The sequence below is a fragment of the Sphaerodactylus townsendi genome, linkage group LG07 (assembly GCF_021028975.2).
Source record: "Sphaerodactylus townsendi isolate TG3544 linkage group LG07, MPM_Stown_v2.3, whole genome shotgun sequence".
Taxonomy (NCBI): domain Eukaryota; kingdom Metazoa; phylum Chordata; class Lepidosauria; order Squamata; family Sphaerodactylidae; genus Sphaerodactylus; species Sphaerodactylus townsendi.
Window position 1 is genome coordinate 125424972 of NC_059431.1, and position 17557 is coordinate 125442528.

General features: G+C 45.6%; 1 protein-coding gene across 2 annotated transcripts in view; it reads left to right on the forward strand.

The window, feature by feature from the left end:
• VCL (vinculin) overlaps positions 1-17557 on the forward strand; it is a 137240-nt gene that overhangs the window by 50284 nt on the left and 69399 nt on the right. For both annotated transcript variants that reach the window (XM_048503064.1, XM_048503062.1), the window contains exons 2-4: positions 4583-4653; positions 11377-11527; positions 14721-14829. In XM_048503064.1, the coding sequence (XP_048359021.1) occupies positions 4583-4653; positions 11377-11527; positions 14721-14829 (331 nt within the window). The remainder of the gene's footprint in view (positions 1-4582; positions 4654-11376; positions 11528-14720; positions 14830-17557) is intronic.

The window sequence follows — 17557 nt, forward strand, 5'->3', positions numbered from 1 at the left end:
TTCCTGAACATCTGGAGAGCCGCAGGTTCCCTACCCCTGGTCAAGAGGCTACATTCCTAGCAGAGTCACTAGAACTGGAATGGTCGCAGCTGAGACTCCAGACTAAGATAAATCCTTCCCCTTCAGGAATCAGTGGCCCCATCAGTGGAAGAGAATGGCGAGTTCCAACAGGAGGCCAAGGAATTCTTGAAGGGCAGTAGCAGAAGGTGACACTGGCAGGGGATAGACAACAGCCGTGCACGCTTCAGCTGACCCTGGTTAGTCCTGTGCAAAAGAAGGCCACGGCAAGCCATTTCTGATCATCTCTCACTTTGAAAACTCCATGGTGAGACAACCCAGAACATAGGAAGAAGCTGATTTATTTGAAATGTGGTATTGGCGGAGAATTTTATGGAGACCCTGGATCACAAAAAACACAAATCAGTGGGTCCTGGATCAAATCAGGCCTGAATTGTTGCTCGAAGTTAAAATGATCATACCTATTGTATTTTGGTCATGTCAGGAGAAGACCAAGATCGCTGGAAAAGATGATGTTAGGAAAGAAGACCCAGCATGGGCTGGACGGACTCAATCAAGGAAGACACAGTCCTCAGTTTGCAATGCTGTCCATGACAGGATGATTTGGAGGTCATAAATTCATAGGGTGTGTGCTTGTGTGTAGGACATCTAGGTAGGTTGCCTGGCAGGCAGGAAAGAGAAAAGGAGAGAAAGACGAAATAGTGGGGGAGGGGGTACAGGACTAATGAGATGCCCCTCTGCAAGTCCTTGCAAGTCACTGTGCACCTCACAGTTGATAGATGGCTTTTCTTGAAGGTGTGTGACGTACAGCTGCTGCGCTGAAGGATTTGGAGTCTGCCCCAGGTGTAGAGAAGCCCCCTCGGACGCAGGAGTGGAGCTTTGTGTGACAATATTTGCAGAAGGCTGGTAATTGGATCTCAGTATTATGGAGTTTGTTGACTGGTGAAGCAGACAAGAGATATTTAATCCCTTAATCGGTCTTTGGCTGGAGAAGAGGGCATGCTGCAAACTGGATGCAATTATTGCATTAATTTTGCATGTGTGGAGGGGGGGGGGGGATTCCAGGGCTGCTTCTTTGGTCTTCGAGACTGCATATAATAAATGCCTGGCTTTTGTACAGTGCATTAGAGCTGGGATCCCTTACCTTTTTGTGCCTGTAGGCTTGGTTTGAATTCTCAGCCGGGGGAGAGGGGTGCAGTCATAAAATGGCTGCCACAGCTGCAAAATGTCAGGGTGTGAGGTTGCTCATAACTTTTAATAGTAACTCTTAGCATTTCAGGCAGAAGCTGTGTTCAACAGGGCTTCTTTTTAAATGAATACATTCTTTCAAATAGTTTCAGGCACACACAAAATACATTGTTGAGCTAGTGCAGGGGTAGGGAACCTGCGGCTCTCCAGATGTTCAGGAACTACAATTCCCATCAGCCCCTGTCAGCATGGCCAATTGGCCATGCTGACAGGGGCTGATGGGAATTGTAGTTCCTGAACATCTGGAGAGCCGCAGGTTCCCTACCCCTGAGCTAGTGAAAGAAGAACATCATCTGATACTATCTGCATATGCTTACCGCCATGGAAATTTACCATCATCTAAAGATCAGACTGTACGACCAGGAATACCAATCTCTCCTGAGTGCTGCACAAAGCTCCTGTTCCCCTCTATACTTTGGGATCACCCCCCCGAAATCTAGCCCTGCTGTGTACTTAGAACAGCTTGTTAATTATAAGTACAGATGGGTCATGACAAGAGCAAGGTGCAACTCATTCCCCTCTGTCTATCTTCAAGGTCGTTTCCTTAACATCCCACAAGGTGAGCGTTGCTGTCGGTACTGTCCCAACGCTATAGACTCAATCCCTCATATCCTGCTTTACTGTTCGAGGTATAATGATATTAGAACCGATCTGGGAGCTTTACTACCTCTAGAATTTATGTTTCTCTCAGACAAACTAAAAATGTCTAAGCCCATGGTGGCGAACCTTTGGCACTCCAGATGTTATGGACTACAGTTCCCATCAGCCCCTGCCAGCATGGCCAATTCAGGGGCTGATGGGAATTGTAGTCCATAACATCTGGAGTGCCAAAGGTTCGCCACCACTGGTCTAAGCTATTGAACAGCCCTAATGTAGAAATTTCTGAAGCAGTTGCTACATTTTTAATCCATGTTCTACATGATATATAACAATGATCCTGTTTTTGTATTTGGAATGTATGGTACTTCTGGTTTATGCCTAATAAAGGTTTTTGGATTGGATTGGACTGGACTGGTACTATCTGTCTTCATTGTGGAGGCATCTGATCTGGCTTTATATGTGCTGGAAAAACCCCCACCCTTCACACTTTCTTAAAGCCGGCACCAGGAAAAGTGTGAGGAGTGCGAAGGTGCCGACGGACGCCATGTTGGGGAAATGTTAGATCTTGAACTTTGAGCCAATAAATGGACTCTGTATAGTTGACCAGAAGCGTTAATTGAGAAGCGTCAGAGCACTAAGTCTTGGCAAAGCCAGTTCCTGGGAACCTGGCTTTTGCCACCCCCCTTTATCCCCGGAAAGTCCCCCCTCCTGAATTCCCAGGAAAGTTGTGATAAACAGTCCCTGTAGCTGAGGTACTCCAAAGTTGGCGGCAGATTATGAGAGAGAGCCACCTGGCTTCCTGCCCCCATGAGATAACTGATGCAACTCTGTTTCTCATGGGACCCTGGTTTCAGGGGAGAGCCTTGTTATCTATGAAGCATGTGAAGCCATAAAGTAAAGATCAAGGAAAGAATGCCCCAGATGGCAGTGGTAACATAGCAGACTGGTTACATATATCTTATTAGCAACATTTGATTTGTAGCATTAAGAAGTTACAATGAGGTAGGAATGCATCTCAATCATCTAGATACAGTCTCCCCTGACAGGAATGCAAAATGCTTCACGTGTGTTGGGCTGGATCCTGTGGATCTTTCCACTAATGGCTGTACCTTTCTTGGTGCAAGAGATGTTCAAGTACATTGGGCTGGATCCATTGTCATTGCAATGGCTCTCCTAAGGCCTTTGTTACTATGCCCATCTTGCAAGGAGGGGGGAAGGAATGCAGCTGATGCGGCTTGCTTCAACCCCCCCCCCCCCCCCGGTGCCGCAAAAGGATGGAGGAGCCAGTCAGAAAATGGCCGCCACGGCTTATCTCCAGACACACAGTGAAGATTCTCACCCTAGGGTGGCAGCTGCTGCCAAAGCAATTAAAAAAAAAATCTGCTCAGCCAGTCAAATCTCCAATGGCCCATCGGGAGCCTTGCTTGGGAAAAGCCCCTCAGACTGAGGTGCCTCTGAATTAAAAAATATATATACTAATTGGCCATTTTGGGGAAAGAGAGGTAAATGCATCCAGGCCTCATAAATATGACAATTGCTAGTGGATGTGAGGAGCAGCTGCTTGAACTCTGCTGGTGCGATTCTTCTGCCAGGCACCACACTGTCTCCTTTCTCCTCAGCAATGAGAAGAAACAGCTGCTGGCTGTGCTTTGGAAGCGGTAAAATGGCTGATTTTGAGGGCCTAGAACCTTGGTGGCGAACCTTTGGCACTCCAGATGTTATGGACTACAATTCCCATCAGCCCCTGCCAGCATGGCCAATTTAGGGGCTGATGGGAATTGTAGTCCATAACATCTGGAGTGCCAAAGGTTAACTCCTGTGAACCCTAGAACATGGAGTAGCCTTGTTGAGACCTGTAATGTGTGGCAGGCTGGAATTCTAGGGTGTGGTGTGGAGGCCAGCGTGGCAAACCACCTGTGAGCATCTCTCGCCTAGAAAACCCCGTGACAATTGTCACATGTCAGCCGGGACTTGACAGCAAAAACCCCAGATGACTTCCCCTTCCCAAAGGTTTTTTAATTGCTCAGGATTAGAAGTTGAGTATTTGTGGCCCAGACTGGGAGAAGTGATTTCTGCTGTATTTTCTCCATCTTCTTCAGTGGTTCTGGACTGTAGAAATGTCCAGTATTACAGATGTGGTATCCATGGTCAAGTCTAGATGGTACAGTCGTCATAGATTGTTGGGGGCTACAGGACCTCTTAATCTGGGCAACTTTGTAGAGGTAAATCAGGAATCCCTCAGTCTTTGCTGAATGTAATGGCCAGCTATGGTTTGTAGAAAACCTGGGAACATATAATAACTGATGAAGGACAGGGAAATGAGAAGAATAAGGCCTGAGCCTTTTCAAGTGTTGTTTCAGCAACATGTTGAAGCAAAGTTGGGCATGTGTGAACCTTTTCCGTCATTTATCTTTTGGTCTCTTTGCTGCTGCAGTGCAGTAGATACGTTTAATTTCATTTTTGTTATCGTAATAAATAGCAAATAATAAAAACAATTTTTACACGAGAGATCCCCTTAGGTTTCTAACTGCGCTCTTACACTATCAGTTTACTCTCTAGATAGATGAATATGGGAATTCTGGTGTCGCTTAATCTTCTTTAGAGCTTTATTAAACTATGGCAACCGACAAAGCATTGCTCATTTTTGGTAATTCTGTGAAGGGCGAGATTTTTTTTTAAAAAAGTGTAATGCTTTCTCCCTCGCTTCCTTATGCAGGTTGGAAAAGAGACTGTTCAGACAACTGAAGATCAGATTTTGAAGAGAGACATGCCGCCCGCTTTCATCAAGTGAGTAAACCAAAATTTGTCAGGGTGAACAGGAATATTGGGAGACTTACTGACTTTTACTGGAGACAGCCTAACCCTTACTGAGGAGGTGAACCCATATTTTGGCTGTAGCAGTTTAGGCTCCTGGCACGGGATAACATGACCGAATGCCTCTCTGGACGTGCTTCCGTCTGAGAGACCTTTGTAACCTATCAATTACCATCAGCAATCTGCAGCAATAGAAGAAGAAGAGTTTGGATTTATATCCCCCCTTTCTCTCCCGCAGGAGACTCAAAGGGGCTTACAATCTCCTTGCCCTTCCCCCCTCACAACAAACACCCTGTGAGGTAGGTGGGGCTGAGAGAGCTCCGAGAAGCTGTGACTAGCCCAAGGTCACCCAGCTGGCGTGTGTGGGAGTGCACAGGCTAATCTGAATTCCCCAGATCAGCCTCCACAGCTCAGGTGGCAGAGCGGGGAATCAAACCCGGTTCCTCCAGATTAGATACACAAGCTCTTAACCTCCTACGCCACTGCTGCTCCAATAGAGTCGTCCCCCCACCCCCCGCATGTGATGCAGGTTAACTGCCTTGGTGACAACCAAACGCCTGTCTGAAATTTTAAACCTCGTTTTATTTTAGCTGAGAAACCTCCTATTTTTCACCCGATGTTTGGGTCAGTTCACCAGACCGGTTCTGTAAATGAGCCTTCCCAGTGAGTCTTCCCACACATTTTGAGTGCCTCATATTTAGCATGGTGGAATAGCCGTGTGCAAATCTGCATTTCCCCTTTTCTCACTCGAGGGTACAAGAGCTGGTGGTAAACATGCCTGGCTGCTGCTTTCGTCTTCTTGCGCTCTCCGTTCAGCTCCACTTTCATTTGACACCTGAAGGCTAATTGACTGACACTTGTAATTAACTTCACGCCGTTAATGCTGAAGTCATAATGATTTTCTCCTCCCAAGGTCTTGAAGGCATAAATAATCGTTTCTCCATTATCATTCATCCGCCTTCCTTGACAATGTCTGGCAGCACCTCCTGATTGAAAAGGCAAATCCTGGCCTCCTGGACACTTCATATTCTTTTATTAGTAATGTGTTCTGGCTCGATAAGAGCGCAGAGGGGTTTGTGGGGGAAGGAATTTGGCCAAGAGTTCAAGGACAGGAAGAAGGTGGGTCAAATGCATGCATGCATTTTTCTGTGGGTGGGCACAGATGGGCTATGAGTGGAATCAGTTCTTTGTGAGTTTCAAGGTATTTTGTGAGCATGTCAGGTTGCCAGCTCTGGGTTGGGAAATCCCGGCAGATTTTGGTGGTGGAGATGGGAGAGGGAGGGGTTTGAAAAGGGGAGGGACGTTGCTGGTATAGAAGACCACAGATTCCACCCTCCAAGTCAGCCGTTTTGTCCAAGTTAACTCATCTCTGTCGTCCAGAGATCAGTTGTAATCCTGGGAGTTCTCTATGGTCCACCTGTTCTGTGGCCATTTTTCACCCCTTCTGTGCAGGATAGATGAAGAATAATAACAGGAGCTGATGCATAACAGAGAAGGCGATTATGTTCACTCCTGTAGAAACGCTGCTTTGTTTTTCGATGCTGAATCTTTTATGTTTGAAAGGTGTCTTTAAAAAAATCTGGAAGGGACGCCAATATTTCCTAGCACATAACAGCTCTAGTGGCATTTACAAGTTCCCTTGGCTGGTATCTAAAACCAGCCCAGTGAATTATATTTAATCTTTTGCTAAATTTGGCTGGTGAATATGGCGTTGTGCTCTCATCTGCATTACAGCTTAGTTTGCACGTCCAACAAATGACGGCTGTAGGCGGCTGCCCAAAAGACCGTTTGGTGCACTATACTCCACAAAACCCACAAATTCGTGAATGTGCTGGTCTTGGCCCTGGCAGAATGCTGCTTCATTCCTAATATCTCCCAGAGTCCTCTGACGGAGAATAATGTTGCAGTTATGAGTCCCAGACCTACCCAGATGCTCAGATTAGCATTGTGGAAATGAGGTGATTGTTTCTGATGGTAGAACACATTGTTCGATTCCACACTTCAGAACACTGGCTGTGAATAAAGAAATCTTCAATCGTATTGCATGTGGCATTCCAGTTCAGGCACAGAGTTCCTCATACAAGGGAATGCCATGCCTTATAGTATCTTTGTTGCCTTTTTAGTCAGCCTGTCCTAACTGATAAGCCTTCCGTAAGCTCAGTAAGGTCTGTTTTGGCCAATTATAAAAAGCCCTTCTTGTGTACAGAATGGGTGTTCATTGGAAACCGTTTTGTTTCTTTACGTTCTTACTGAGTAGTAGCCTCTTTTCTGGAGTACAGAGTGCACATCAAGACAATCAGATGATGGGGCACGCCCATTTCTTTCAAAACCGGCTGCGGCCGGGGAGGGCAGGCAACCAAATCAATCAATAAATAAAAAACTAACCATAGCTTTGCATGATCTTTAGTCAAAAGATTTGCTATAATCTATGAAACCCAACCTGATTTTCTTCTGAAATTCTCTCATGCTATAGAGAGTGTCTTAACCTACTGCATCTGTGCATGGTTCACCAGTTGCACAGTGGCAAATAGGAAGGCGCTCCAATGGGTGATCTCTACTGCCCAGAGGACTATTGGCTGCCCTCTCCCCTCTTTGGAAGAACTTTATAATTCCTGCTGCCTAAAGAAAGTTCAGAATATTCTGAAGGATCCGTCTCTTCCGGCATACTCTCTTTTTGAAATGTTACCATCTGGCAGAAAATAAACGATTATAAAAACAAGGACAAATAGGCTCAGAGACAGCTTCTATTCTAGAGCTGTGGCGATTCTGAACTCCGTGGTTTCGTGCTGATGTGTTTGGGGCTGTGCAGGGCTGGGTGGAGGAAGGGGAATGTGAGGATCGGGTGTGAGATCTGAAATAGTGGGCATCGGGGAATGCTTGTAAATTTCGTTGTACGTGCACAATGACAATAAATGCTTCTTACCTTCTTATCTTATGTGCTCCAATAACCAACATAAATTTTCAAAAAATTATCACCAGTCTCTCTTCCTTTTCTGAACCCAACTTGAACATGCGGCATTTTTTGTTCCATATATGGCAATGGGGGCGAACCTATGGCACTCCGGATGTTCGTGAACTACAATTCCCATCAGGCCATGCTGGCAGGGGCTGATGGGAATTGTAGTCCATGAACATCTGGAGTGCCATAGGTTCGCCACCACAGATATATGGTAATAGTGGCTGATAGTTGCTGCACTCTTTAACATTTCCTTGTTTTGTAATTGGAATGTAGTTTGAGTGTTTCCAGACTGTGAGCCATTATTTTGTTTTCCATATTTGTTGGCATATTCTTATCGATTTTGATGGGTTCTGTGGCTTGGAATAGCTCTGTTGATATCCCATCTACTCCTGGTGATTTGTTTCTTCCAATTGCTTTGAGTGCAGCTTTCACTTCACTTTCTAAAATGGTAAGTTCTACCTCAAAAGGTTTTGTCATCCTTTCATCCCTTTTGTATAAGTCTTCAGTGTATTATTGCCATCTTTTCTGTACTTGGTCTTATTAATGCATTTTCATGTTGATCTTTCAGCATGCCTAACTATCCTTTAAAGTTCCCTTTGATTTTCTTGGAACTTATGGAACACATCTCAGTGTTCTTTTTTGTTGTTGTTCTCTTCTATTTCTTTACCCTAATTATTATAATAGTTCTCTTTGCCTCTGTGTTCGAGTCACTGGAACATTGAATTTTTTAAATTCTGTTTCTGTCACCTTTTACTTTTCTTTCTCTTCTTTCTTTCCCAATTTTAAGAGTTTCCTTAGTCATCCATTGAGACTTTTCATTTCTTTTGGCTACAGGAATAGTCTTTGCAAATTCTTCCTTGATAATTTTTTTTGGTTTCAACTCCTTATTCTACTGGTTTGTGTTCACTTGAATTTAGTAATGCAAATCTGTTCTTGACATGGCCTTTAATCTCTCTAGGAATGTTACTTAGATTGTATTTTGGCACTATGAGTGTTCTGGTGTTTTCTTCATCTTTATGCTAATCTTTGATAGTAACAATTCATAGTCTGTACCACAATCAGCTTCTGATCTTATTTTGGCAGAGATAATAGAACTTCTCTATCTTCTGCTTCCGATTCTGTTTTGATTTCAGTATTGGCCATTCAGTGTTGTCCACTTATACAGTTACCTGTTTGGTTGCCTGAAACAGGTGTTTGCAAATGTACAAATTGTTGTCTTTACAGAATTCTACAAGTTTCTCTCCTGCTTCATTTCCTGTTCGTAGTCCAAAACTTCCAACCATATTTGATTTGCTTTGTTTCCTACTTGTGTGTTCCGGTCGCACATGATTATCAGCATATCACATTTAGGTGTGTGATCAGTTTCTGTCTAACCCAGGGGTCCCCAAACTTTTTAAACAGGGGGCCAGTTCACTGTCCCTCAGACTGTTGGAGGGCCGGACTAAAAAAAACTATGAACAAATTCCTATGCACAAATGATTGTAAAATGTTTGATTTCACCTTTCAGCCTTTCTGTCATGGTCTATTTTTAGAACAGTGACCAAAGTATGTCAAGGACAGGGTGGGCTCCAAATATTGTTGGGGAGGCTGTGGAATACCTTCCCCTGTTAAAAAAAAAAAGCAGAACTTTCCCAATGAAGCATTCCATCTAACCCAGGATCAGGTATATTCCTGGGTTCTTTCCTGCCTAGCAGCCAGCGAGCGATTCACCAGCCTGGCTGATGCCAATGGGAGTGAGGCAGAACAGAAAGCCTGAGAGCAACACATGGAGTAGCTGAGAGGGAAGGGCGGAGCAGGCGTTGCCACATGTAAGGTTTCCAACTCTGGGTCAGAAAATTCATGGAGATTTGGGGGTGCCATCATGTAACTGCAATCAACAGCCGTTGGGGCCGGTTCCTCCTCTCCCTTGAGCCCCCACTGCACATGAATGGAGCCATCGCCGCCATGCCTGGCGGGCCGGATAAATGCCTTCAGGGGGCCACATTTGGCCCCCGGGCCGTAGTTTGGGGACCCCTGGTCTAACCCCTTACATCAGGGGTCTTCAAACTATGGCCCTCCAGATGTTCATGGACTACAATTCCCACCATCCCCTGCCAGCATGGCCAAGTGGTAGTTCTCATGGGAATTGTAGTCTATGAACATCTGGAGGGCCATAGTTTGAAGACCCCTGCCTTACATAAAAGTTTTCTGCTTTTTCTTCATTGCTAACTGTAGTTGGGGAAGGAGGGTAAACTTGAATTATGATTGAATTATGATTAGGCTTTCCTTGAAGTCTGATTAATAGTATTCTGTCAGACTTTGCATTGTTGCCCCTGACTGCATATGCTACGTCTCACCTCACTATTAAATCACCTCCATTTCTTCTGTGTATTTCATTCTCTTGAGTAAAACTCTTGACTGGAAATGTCCTCAACTGGTCCCCTTTAGTTCACTCGCTCCCTGGATTGAAATGTTTAAACATACAATTTCTCGTGTTACAGTGTCAGTGTTCCTTGATTCTCAACTTCTCTTGTTTCATGTTCCTATTATATTCACTGAACAGATTTGGATTTTTCCTATTGGAGGAGGAGGAGTTTGGATTTATATCCCCCTTTCTCTCCTGCAGGAGACTCAAAGGGGTTTACAATCTCCTTGCCCTTCCCCCCTCACAACAAACACCCTGTGACAGTGATGGCGAACCTTTTCGAGGCCGAGTGCCCAAATTGCAACCCCAAACCTGCTTATTTATCGCAAAGTCCCAACACGGCAATTTAACCTGAATACTGAGGTTTCGGTTTTGAAAAAACAGTTGGCTCCGAGGCATGCGTTACTCGGGAGTAAGCTTGGTGGTAGTCGGTGGCTTTGTTTTGAAGCAGCCATGCAACTCTTCCAACGGGTGAATCATGACCCTAGGAGGGTTTACTTAGAAGCAAGCCCCACTGCCAGCAACCAAGCTTACTCCCAGGTAAAGGATCGCACTGTAGTTCTTCCCATGAAAATAAGCGGGGTTTAACAGCGCTTAACAGGTTACCTACACTGCTTCCCCAAAACTAGGTCTTAGGTTTAATGCTAATAATTGAGCCCAGCGGCCCAGGCCAGCCTAGATGTGAGGGGGCGGGGTTGGGGGGTGACTCTGTGCGTGCCCACAGAGAGGGCTCTGAGTGCCACCTCTGGCACCCGTGCCATAGGTTCGCCATCACTGCCCTGTGAGGTAGGTGGGGCTGAGAGAGCTCTGAGAAGCTGTGACTAGCCCAAGGTCACCCAGCTGGCGCGTGTGTGTGAATTCCCCAGATCAGCCTCCACAGCTGAGGCGGCAGATCTGGGAATCAAACCCGGTTCCTCCAGATTAGATACACGAGCTCTTAACCTCCTACGCCACTGCTGCTCCCATTGCATTCATTCATATCAACAACTGTCTTTTTGACTTTAGTGTCATTAAGAATAGCACTGGCAGTAGCTGTGCTCAGCTTTTCTCCAGTAGCTGACTGAGTGCCATCTGACCTGAGGGATTCCAGGGCATAGCAAAACCATGTAGGGCGTGACGTGAATTAAATTGTACTTTTAGTATTGTATTAAAAGTTCGAGTGGAGTGTATTGAAGGGGGTCGAAGTTACCACAAGTTAAATCAATCTGTGCGCAATACCAGTGGCCTGTGAAAAAACTATGTTTATGGCCGAAGCATACCTGTCACCTGACACTGTCACCCCAATGGGCGATGAGTCCGGTATTAATGTATCTTGCCTCCTGATTGCCCGCAGGGTGGAGAATGCTTGCACGAAACTTGTCCAGGCAGCCCAGATGCTCCAGACCGACCCGTATTCCGTACCTGCTCGCGATTATCTCATTGACGGCTCAAGGGGCATCCTTTCCGGGACCTCAGACCTGTTGCTGACGTTTGATGAGGCAGAGGTAGGCTGTCAAATTGCACCTCGTGCCAAAACTACATGTTACTTTTTCTAACAAGTTGGGTTGAGGTTCTTCCAAACTGGTCATGGGCCACACACTCTGAGGAGAAAGGGAGGGAGAGGGAGAGGGGAAGGGAGGGGGGCCATCATCTGGTCATGGCGTTGGGTGGAAGGGGAGGCAGGTGGACGGGGGAAGGAGACCCATCATCTGGTCATGGCCCACCCACCCACCCACCCACCCACCCTGGGGGAGAGGGGAAGTGGAGGATTCAAATGGAGTGAGGATCTCCTTGCTGCTATTTGATTTGTGAAAATGACCAGGGGGTGGGATAAGAATCCCCTCCTCCCATGCTGCAGTTCCAAGCTGAATTGGGCCTTTGTAGACCTTTACAGTGCAAATTCTGGAAGCCTTGGGGCATTTGTGCAGCAAGTGAGTTTGGTCAGGGGAATCTGGACTTAACCCATTAGAAAATGTGTCATGTGGTTTGGCTTGAAGCAACACTTGTGCAAAAAAAAAAAAATAAAGTTGGTCATTGTGAGTGCTCCCTTAAAAACAAATTTCTGTTTTCCCAACGTTGACTGCTTCCATGTCCGCCCACCTGATGTCCGTTGTCGTTTGCTGAAAGCCACATTCTAAAGCTTCTTCATGTAAATTTTGTTGTGCATGCACAGTGACAATAAATGCTTATGCAACGTGTGGTTGGTGTTTGGAATATGCTGCCACAGGAGGTGGTGATGGCCACTAACCTGGATAGCTTTAAAAAAGGCTTGGACAGATTTATGGAGGAGAAATCGATTTATGGCTACCAATCTTGATCCTCTTTGATCTGAGATTGCAAATGCCTTAACAGTCCAGGTGATCGGGAGCAGCAGCCGCAGAAGGCCATTGCTTTCACATCCTGCCTGTGAGCTCCCAAAGGCACCTGGTGGGCCACTGCGAGTAGCAGAGAGCTGGACTAGATGGACTCTAGTCTGATCCAGCTGGCTTGTTCTTATGTTCTTATGTTCTTAAAGCTTCTCCTTTTTATCCATGTGTGCCCCCAAAGACTTCCTTTCTGCGACTGTGACGGCAATGTTGAAATCTTTACAACCTTTTTATTAAAAGAAGAGTCTTGTTTTTTTGTAGCTTCTTACCAGCCTTCAGCAAATTGATTTCCTGGTTTGCATTCTACGTTCACTTTGCTTCCGTTCCTGTTGAATGAATATTAAAACATGCCTTGCTAGACTGAGAATAAATGCTGAACGTTCTCACCAAAATCCAAGGACTGGGCCCTTTCCAGAAGTTAGCTGTGTGGAGGCTCAGAAGAGGTGCTAAAAATATCTTTGGCTTTTGTTTTATTGGTGATTTCTCTGCAGGCAATGCGCCACGCTTCATTAGCACCTCTCAAGATAACAGCTCTTGATATTATAGAGTTGTTCATTTGCCTGCCAAGAGGCGCTTCAACTCTGATCTAACCTTCGCAGAAGCTAATTGCCAGAATATGTGCTCTTTTGCTGTGTCTTTGTGTTTTGATGCCACCTTCTGAAGCATGGACTGCCATGCCAGAAATGCATTCCTGGGCATCACGTGTGGCAGAAGAAAGAAGTAAGAACCTTCAGAATTATCAGCAACGCAGAGTTTTTCAGGGTTCAAATTGCAACTTTCTCTGCAATGCTGGAATTCATTTCATACTTTCTCATTGTTAAATATTTTGCTTGCATTGGTTACAGGGGTCTGCAACCTGTGGCTCTCCAGATGTTCATGGTCTACAATTCCCATCAGCCCCTGCCAGCACGGCCAATTGGCTGATGGGAACTGTAGTTCATGAACATCTGGAGAGCCACAGGTTGCAGACCCCTGATTGATTACCGTATATACTCGCGTATAAGTCGACCCGCATATAAGTCGAGGCACCTAATTTTACCACAAAAAACTGGGAAAACTTATTGACTCAGCATTATAAAGTCAGAGGGGTGGGAAATGCAGCAGCTGCTGGTAAATTTCAAAAATAAAAATAGATGCCAATAAAAAATTACATCAATTATGAGGCATCCAAGTTGGTTAAATGTTTTTTTTGAATATTTATTTCAAAGAAAAAAAACAATGTGAAACTGGCTCTGTAAGAAGTGGAAAAGAGGGTCAAGCAAGAACAATATGGGTATCAACAATAACTTTAAAAGGGGTACAAAAACCTTAGCTCAACCAGCAAGCCAATGAGATAAAACACAAGAGTTAAAATCCTCCAAAACTGGATTCCTCATCATCATCTGTATGTCCAAATTGTAACCCAACTTAGATTTTTTTAAGAGGGATATTATCAAGAGGAAATGGAAAATCTACTGTATTAGCTTCCAAATTGTAAACAATGGGGGGATGGGAGGCATCCCCACTTTGGGGGTCAATAACTTTGGATCCCCTGACCCAAACTTCACCAAACCTGGCTGAGTATCATAAAGAGACTCTCCTGATGAGACCAGCCAAGGTTTCGTGGTCAGAAGGGAATCCAAAGTTGATGTGAACCCTCAAAAGGGTAGCCCCATCTACTAATAGCTCCCATTGAAAACAATGGGGAATGGGGGCACCTCCTTTGTGGGTCCATAACTTTGGACCCCCTGAACCAAAATTTACCAAATTTGGCTGGTATCATCAGGAGTGTCTTCCGAGGGTACCCTGAAATTGTGGTGCCGCTAGCATATAAACTGCGCCCCCTGCTGGCCGGCAAAGTAAAAACACACACAAAATTTTAATGACCCGCATATAAGTCGAGGGGAGCTTTTTCAGCATTAAAAATGTGCTGAAAAATTTGACTTATACATGAGTATATACGGTAGATACAATTATTTGCTTTTCCAAGGAATCCCTAACCTTTTTGACCTATTAGGCACCTCTGGAATTCAGATGCAGGCTGGGGGGCAGCAGAACCACAAAATAATTGCTGCACTCTTAACCATTGTGCCATACTGCCGTGAAATGAATGGAAGTGTGGTGAAGATTTACATTGCGACACGTGGATGGTTTTGGCGCATGCTCAGTGCCCTACACAAATGCCTCAGACTCTAGTGACTGCTCATTTATGCCACTTCTACTGCACCCGAGAATGACCGTGTCAGTAGAGGTGCTGAAATCTTGTGCACGTTCTGCTTTCCAATCGAATTTATTTTGACTTGTAATAAATGGTTAAGTGAGTGTTCCTTTTCCCCCTTGTCCTGTGTTCAAGGTCCGCAAAATCATCCGTGTCTGCAAAGGAATTCTAGAATACCTCACTGTGGCCGAAGTGGTAGAGACGATGGAGGACTTGGTGACCTACACAAAGAACTTGGGGCCAGGTCAGATGCTCTTGATTTCAAGACTTATTTTTATGTGGCTTTTAAAAGTTCAGGGGTTTTGTTTTTTCTCTGCTGAGCTGTAGCTGTCATGTTCAGTCTCTGGTCTCTCCCATTAAAAAAATCTTGTGGGAATGGATCAGGCAAAAACCCCTTGGAAAACTGCTACTAGGTAGAGGAGACCAGCACTTCTCAATGTTTTTGAAGTGGGACTGACTACAAAAGCCACTGCTCCCTGTGAGATGCATCTCTACTGGCGTGGTATAGTGGTTAAAAGTGGTGAAGTAGTGATGGGCTGTAATCTGGAGAACCGGGTTTGATTCCCCATTCCTCTACCTGAGCAGTGGACTCTTATATCTGCTGAACTGGATTTGTTTTCCCACTCCTGCACATGAAGCCTGCTGACTGACCCTGGGCTGGTCACCATTCTCTCTGGGCTCTCTGGGCTCTGCTTATCTCACGTGTCTGTTGTGGGAAGAGAAAGGAAGCTGCCTTGAGACTCCTTATGGGAGAGAAAGGTGGGTATAAATCCAAACGCTTCTTCTTCTGGATGCTGGTGATGAGCAGAATGAAATGGGTTGTAGGGCGAAAGGATTTCTGATCTGCCCTCCCTTCTCCTTTTCCCATCACTGTGAGGAGAGGGTCCCAGAGTTTCCTCTCTGAACAAAAGCCCTGCATGACTTGGCACCAGGGTTTCTGAAGGACTGTCTTCTCATCTGTTTTCCAGCCTGGGTATTAAGGTCCCAGGGAGAGGCCTTCTTCTGCACCTTCAATCAAAGAAGCTCATCTGGTGGGCACACAAGAAAGGGTCCTTTTAGTGGTAGCCCCATGATTATGTAACACCCTCACCATTTTTGATCTGTAGAGGCAGTTGAAGACTGCTTTGTTTAGGATTGCATTTAATCAAAGCAGTCCTAAACTGTGATTTTACAATCTTGGTTTCATACTTTTAAGTATTTTATTAATATTGAGATCAGTAGGAAGAAAGGCGGATGGCAGATATTTCAAATGATACAGGAATAAAGAGCTCGGCCCACTTCTGATAGAGTCATGACTCACAGTTTTGTGAGAAACACCACAGAAGACAACAATTGGCGTCCTGGAATAGTAGTTTGATTTGGTGTAAGAACATTTTGTATGTGTGTCCACCGATGTATTTTTTTAACAGTTATGGTGAGATGTTCTGACCCATACAGTCCAGGCTAGCCTGATCTTGTCAGAAGCTAAGCAGGTTGGCTGTGGTTAGTATTTGGATGGGAAACCACCAGTGAAGACTACGGTTGCTTCGCAGAGGCAGACGATGGCCAGCCACCTCTGAATGTTTGGAAACCTCATGCTGGTTTGTCCAGTCGGTTATGCCTTGAAAACTTTCCTTGATAGTATCAGGCAGGCCCAATCTTGCCGGATCCTGGAACCTAAGCAGGGTCAGCCCTGGTTTGTACTTAGGTGGGAGACCATCAAGGAAGTTCAGAGTCACCATGCAGAGGCAGACACCTCTGTGTGTCTTTGGCCTTTGAGAGTGAATGAAGTGGAATCAACTGACCTGGACAGAAAGGAAAATATATAATCGGTGGCGAACCTATGGCATGCGTGCCAGAGGTGGTACTCAGAGCCCTCTCTGTGGGCACGTGAACACAGAGTTCATCATGTAGGGGGAGCGGAAAATCACCCCCACCCCACACACACACATATCTAGGCTGGCCTTGCTTCTGAGTAAACCCTCCTAAGGTAGTGATTCACCCATTCGAAGCATTGCATTAGGGGTCTTCAAACTATGGCCCTCCAGAGGTTCATGGACTACAATTCCCATCAGCCCCTGCCAGCATGACCAAGTGGTAGGGCTTGTGGGAATTGTAGTCTATGAACATCTGGAGGGCCATAGTTTGAAGACCCCTGCATTGCACGATTGCTTCACCAAGCTTACTCCCAAGTAATGCACACCTCGGAGCAAACAGTTTTTTCTAAACTAAAAGCTCAGTATTCAGGTTAAATTGCCATGTTGGCACTTTGCGATAAATAAGTGGGTTTTGGGTTGCAATTTGGGCACTCGGTCTCAAAAAGGTTCGCCATCACTGTAATAGACTATGTCTGTGTCTTGGTAAAATGTGTGAAGATTCTTTGTGGGGCACCTAGGTATGATCTTTGAATAGCATCTTTTGCTATGGGGGTACCGTATATACTCGTGTATAAGCCGACTCGTGTATAAGCCGAGGCACCTAATTTTACTACCAAAACCTGGGAAAACGTATTGACTCACGTATAAGCTGAAGGTGGGAAGCTGGGAGGCAGAGGGAGCTCCTTATTTGGGCAGTGACTCCCCCTGATGTCATTGCCCAAATAAGGAGCTCCCTCCACCTCCCGGCAGGCTGGGCTTCCTCAAACCCAGCCCGGAGGTGGAGGGAGCTCCTTATTTGGGCAATGACATCAGGGGGAGTCACTGCCCAAATAAGGAGCTCCCTCTGCCTCCCCGGGTTTGAGGAAACCCAGCCAGCCAGGGTTCCCCTTCACCCTCCAAGGAGGGCAACAACAAGCGGCTTGTGCAACCACAGGGAGGTCGTCCAGGCTACGCCCCCAGCCTTGGCAGAGGCCTGAAGAGCCGGCTGGTAAGCAGTGACTCGTGTATAAACCGAGGAGGCATTTTTCAGCCTTAAAACAGGGCTGAAAAACTCGGCTTAAACGTGAGTATATACGGTAATATTGCTATAATAGCTGTATGTCACGTCTCCCACCG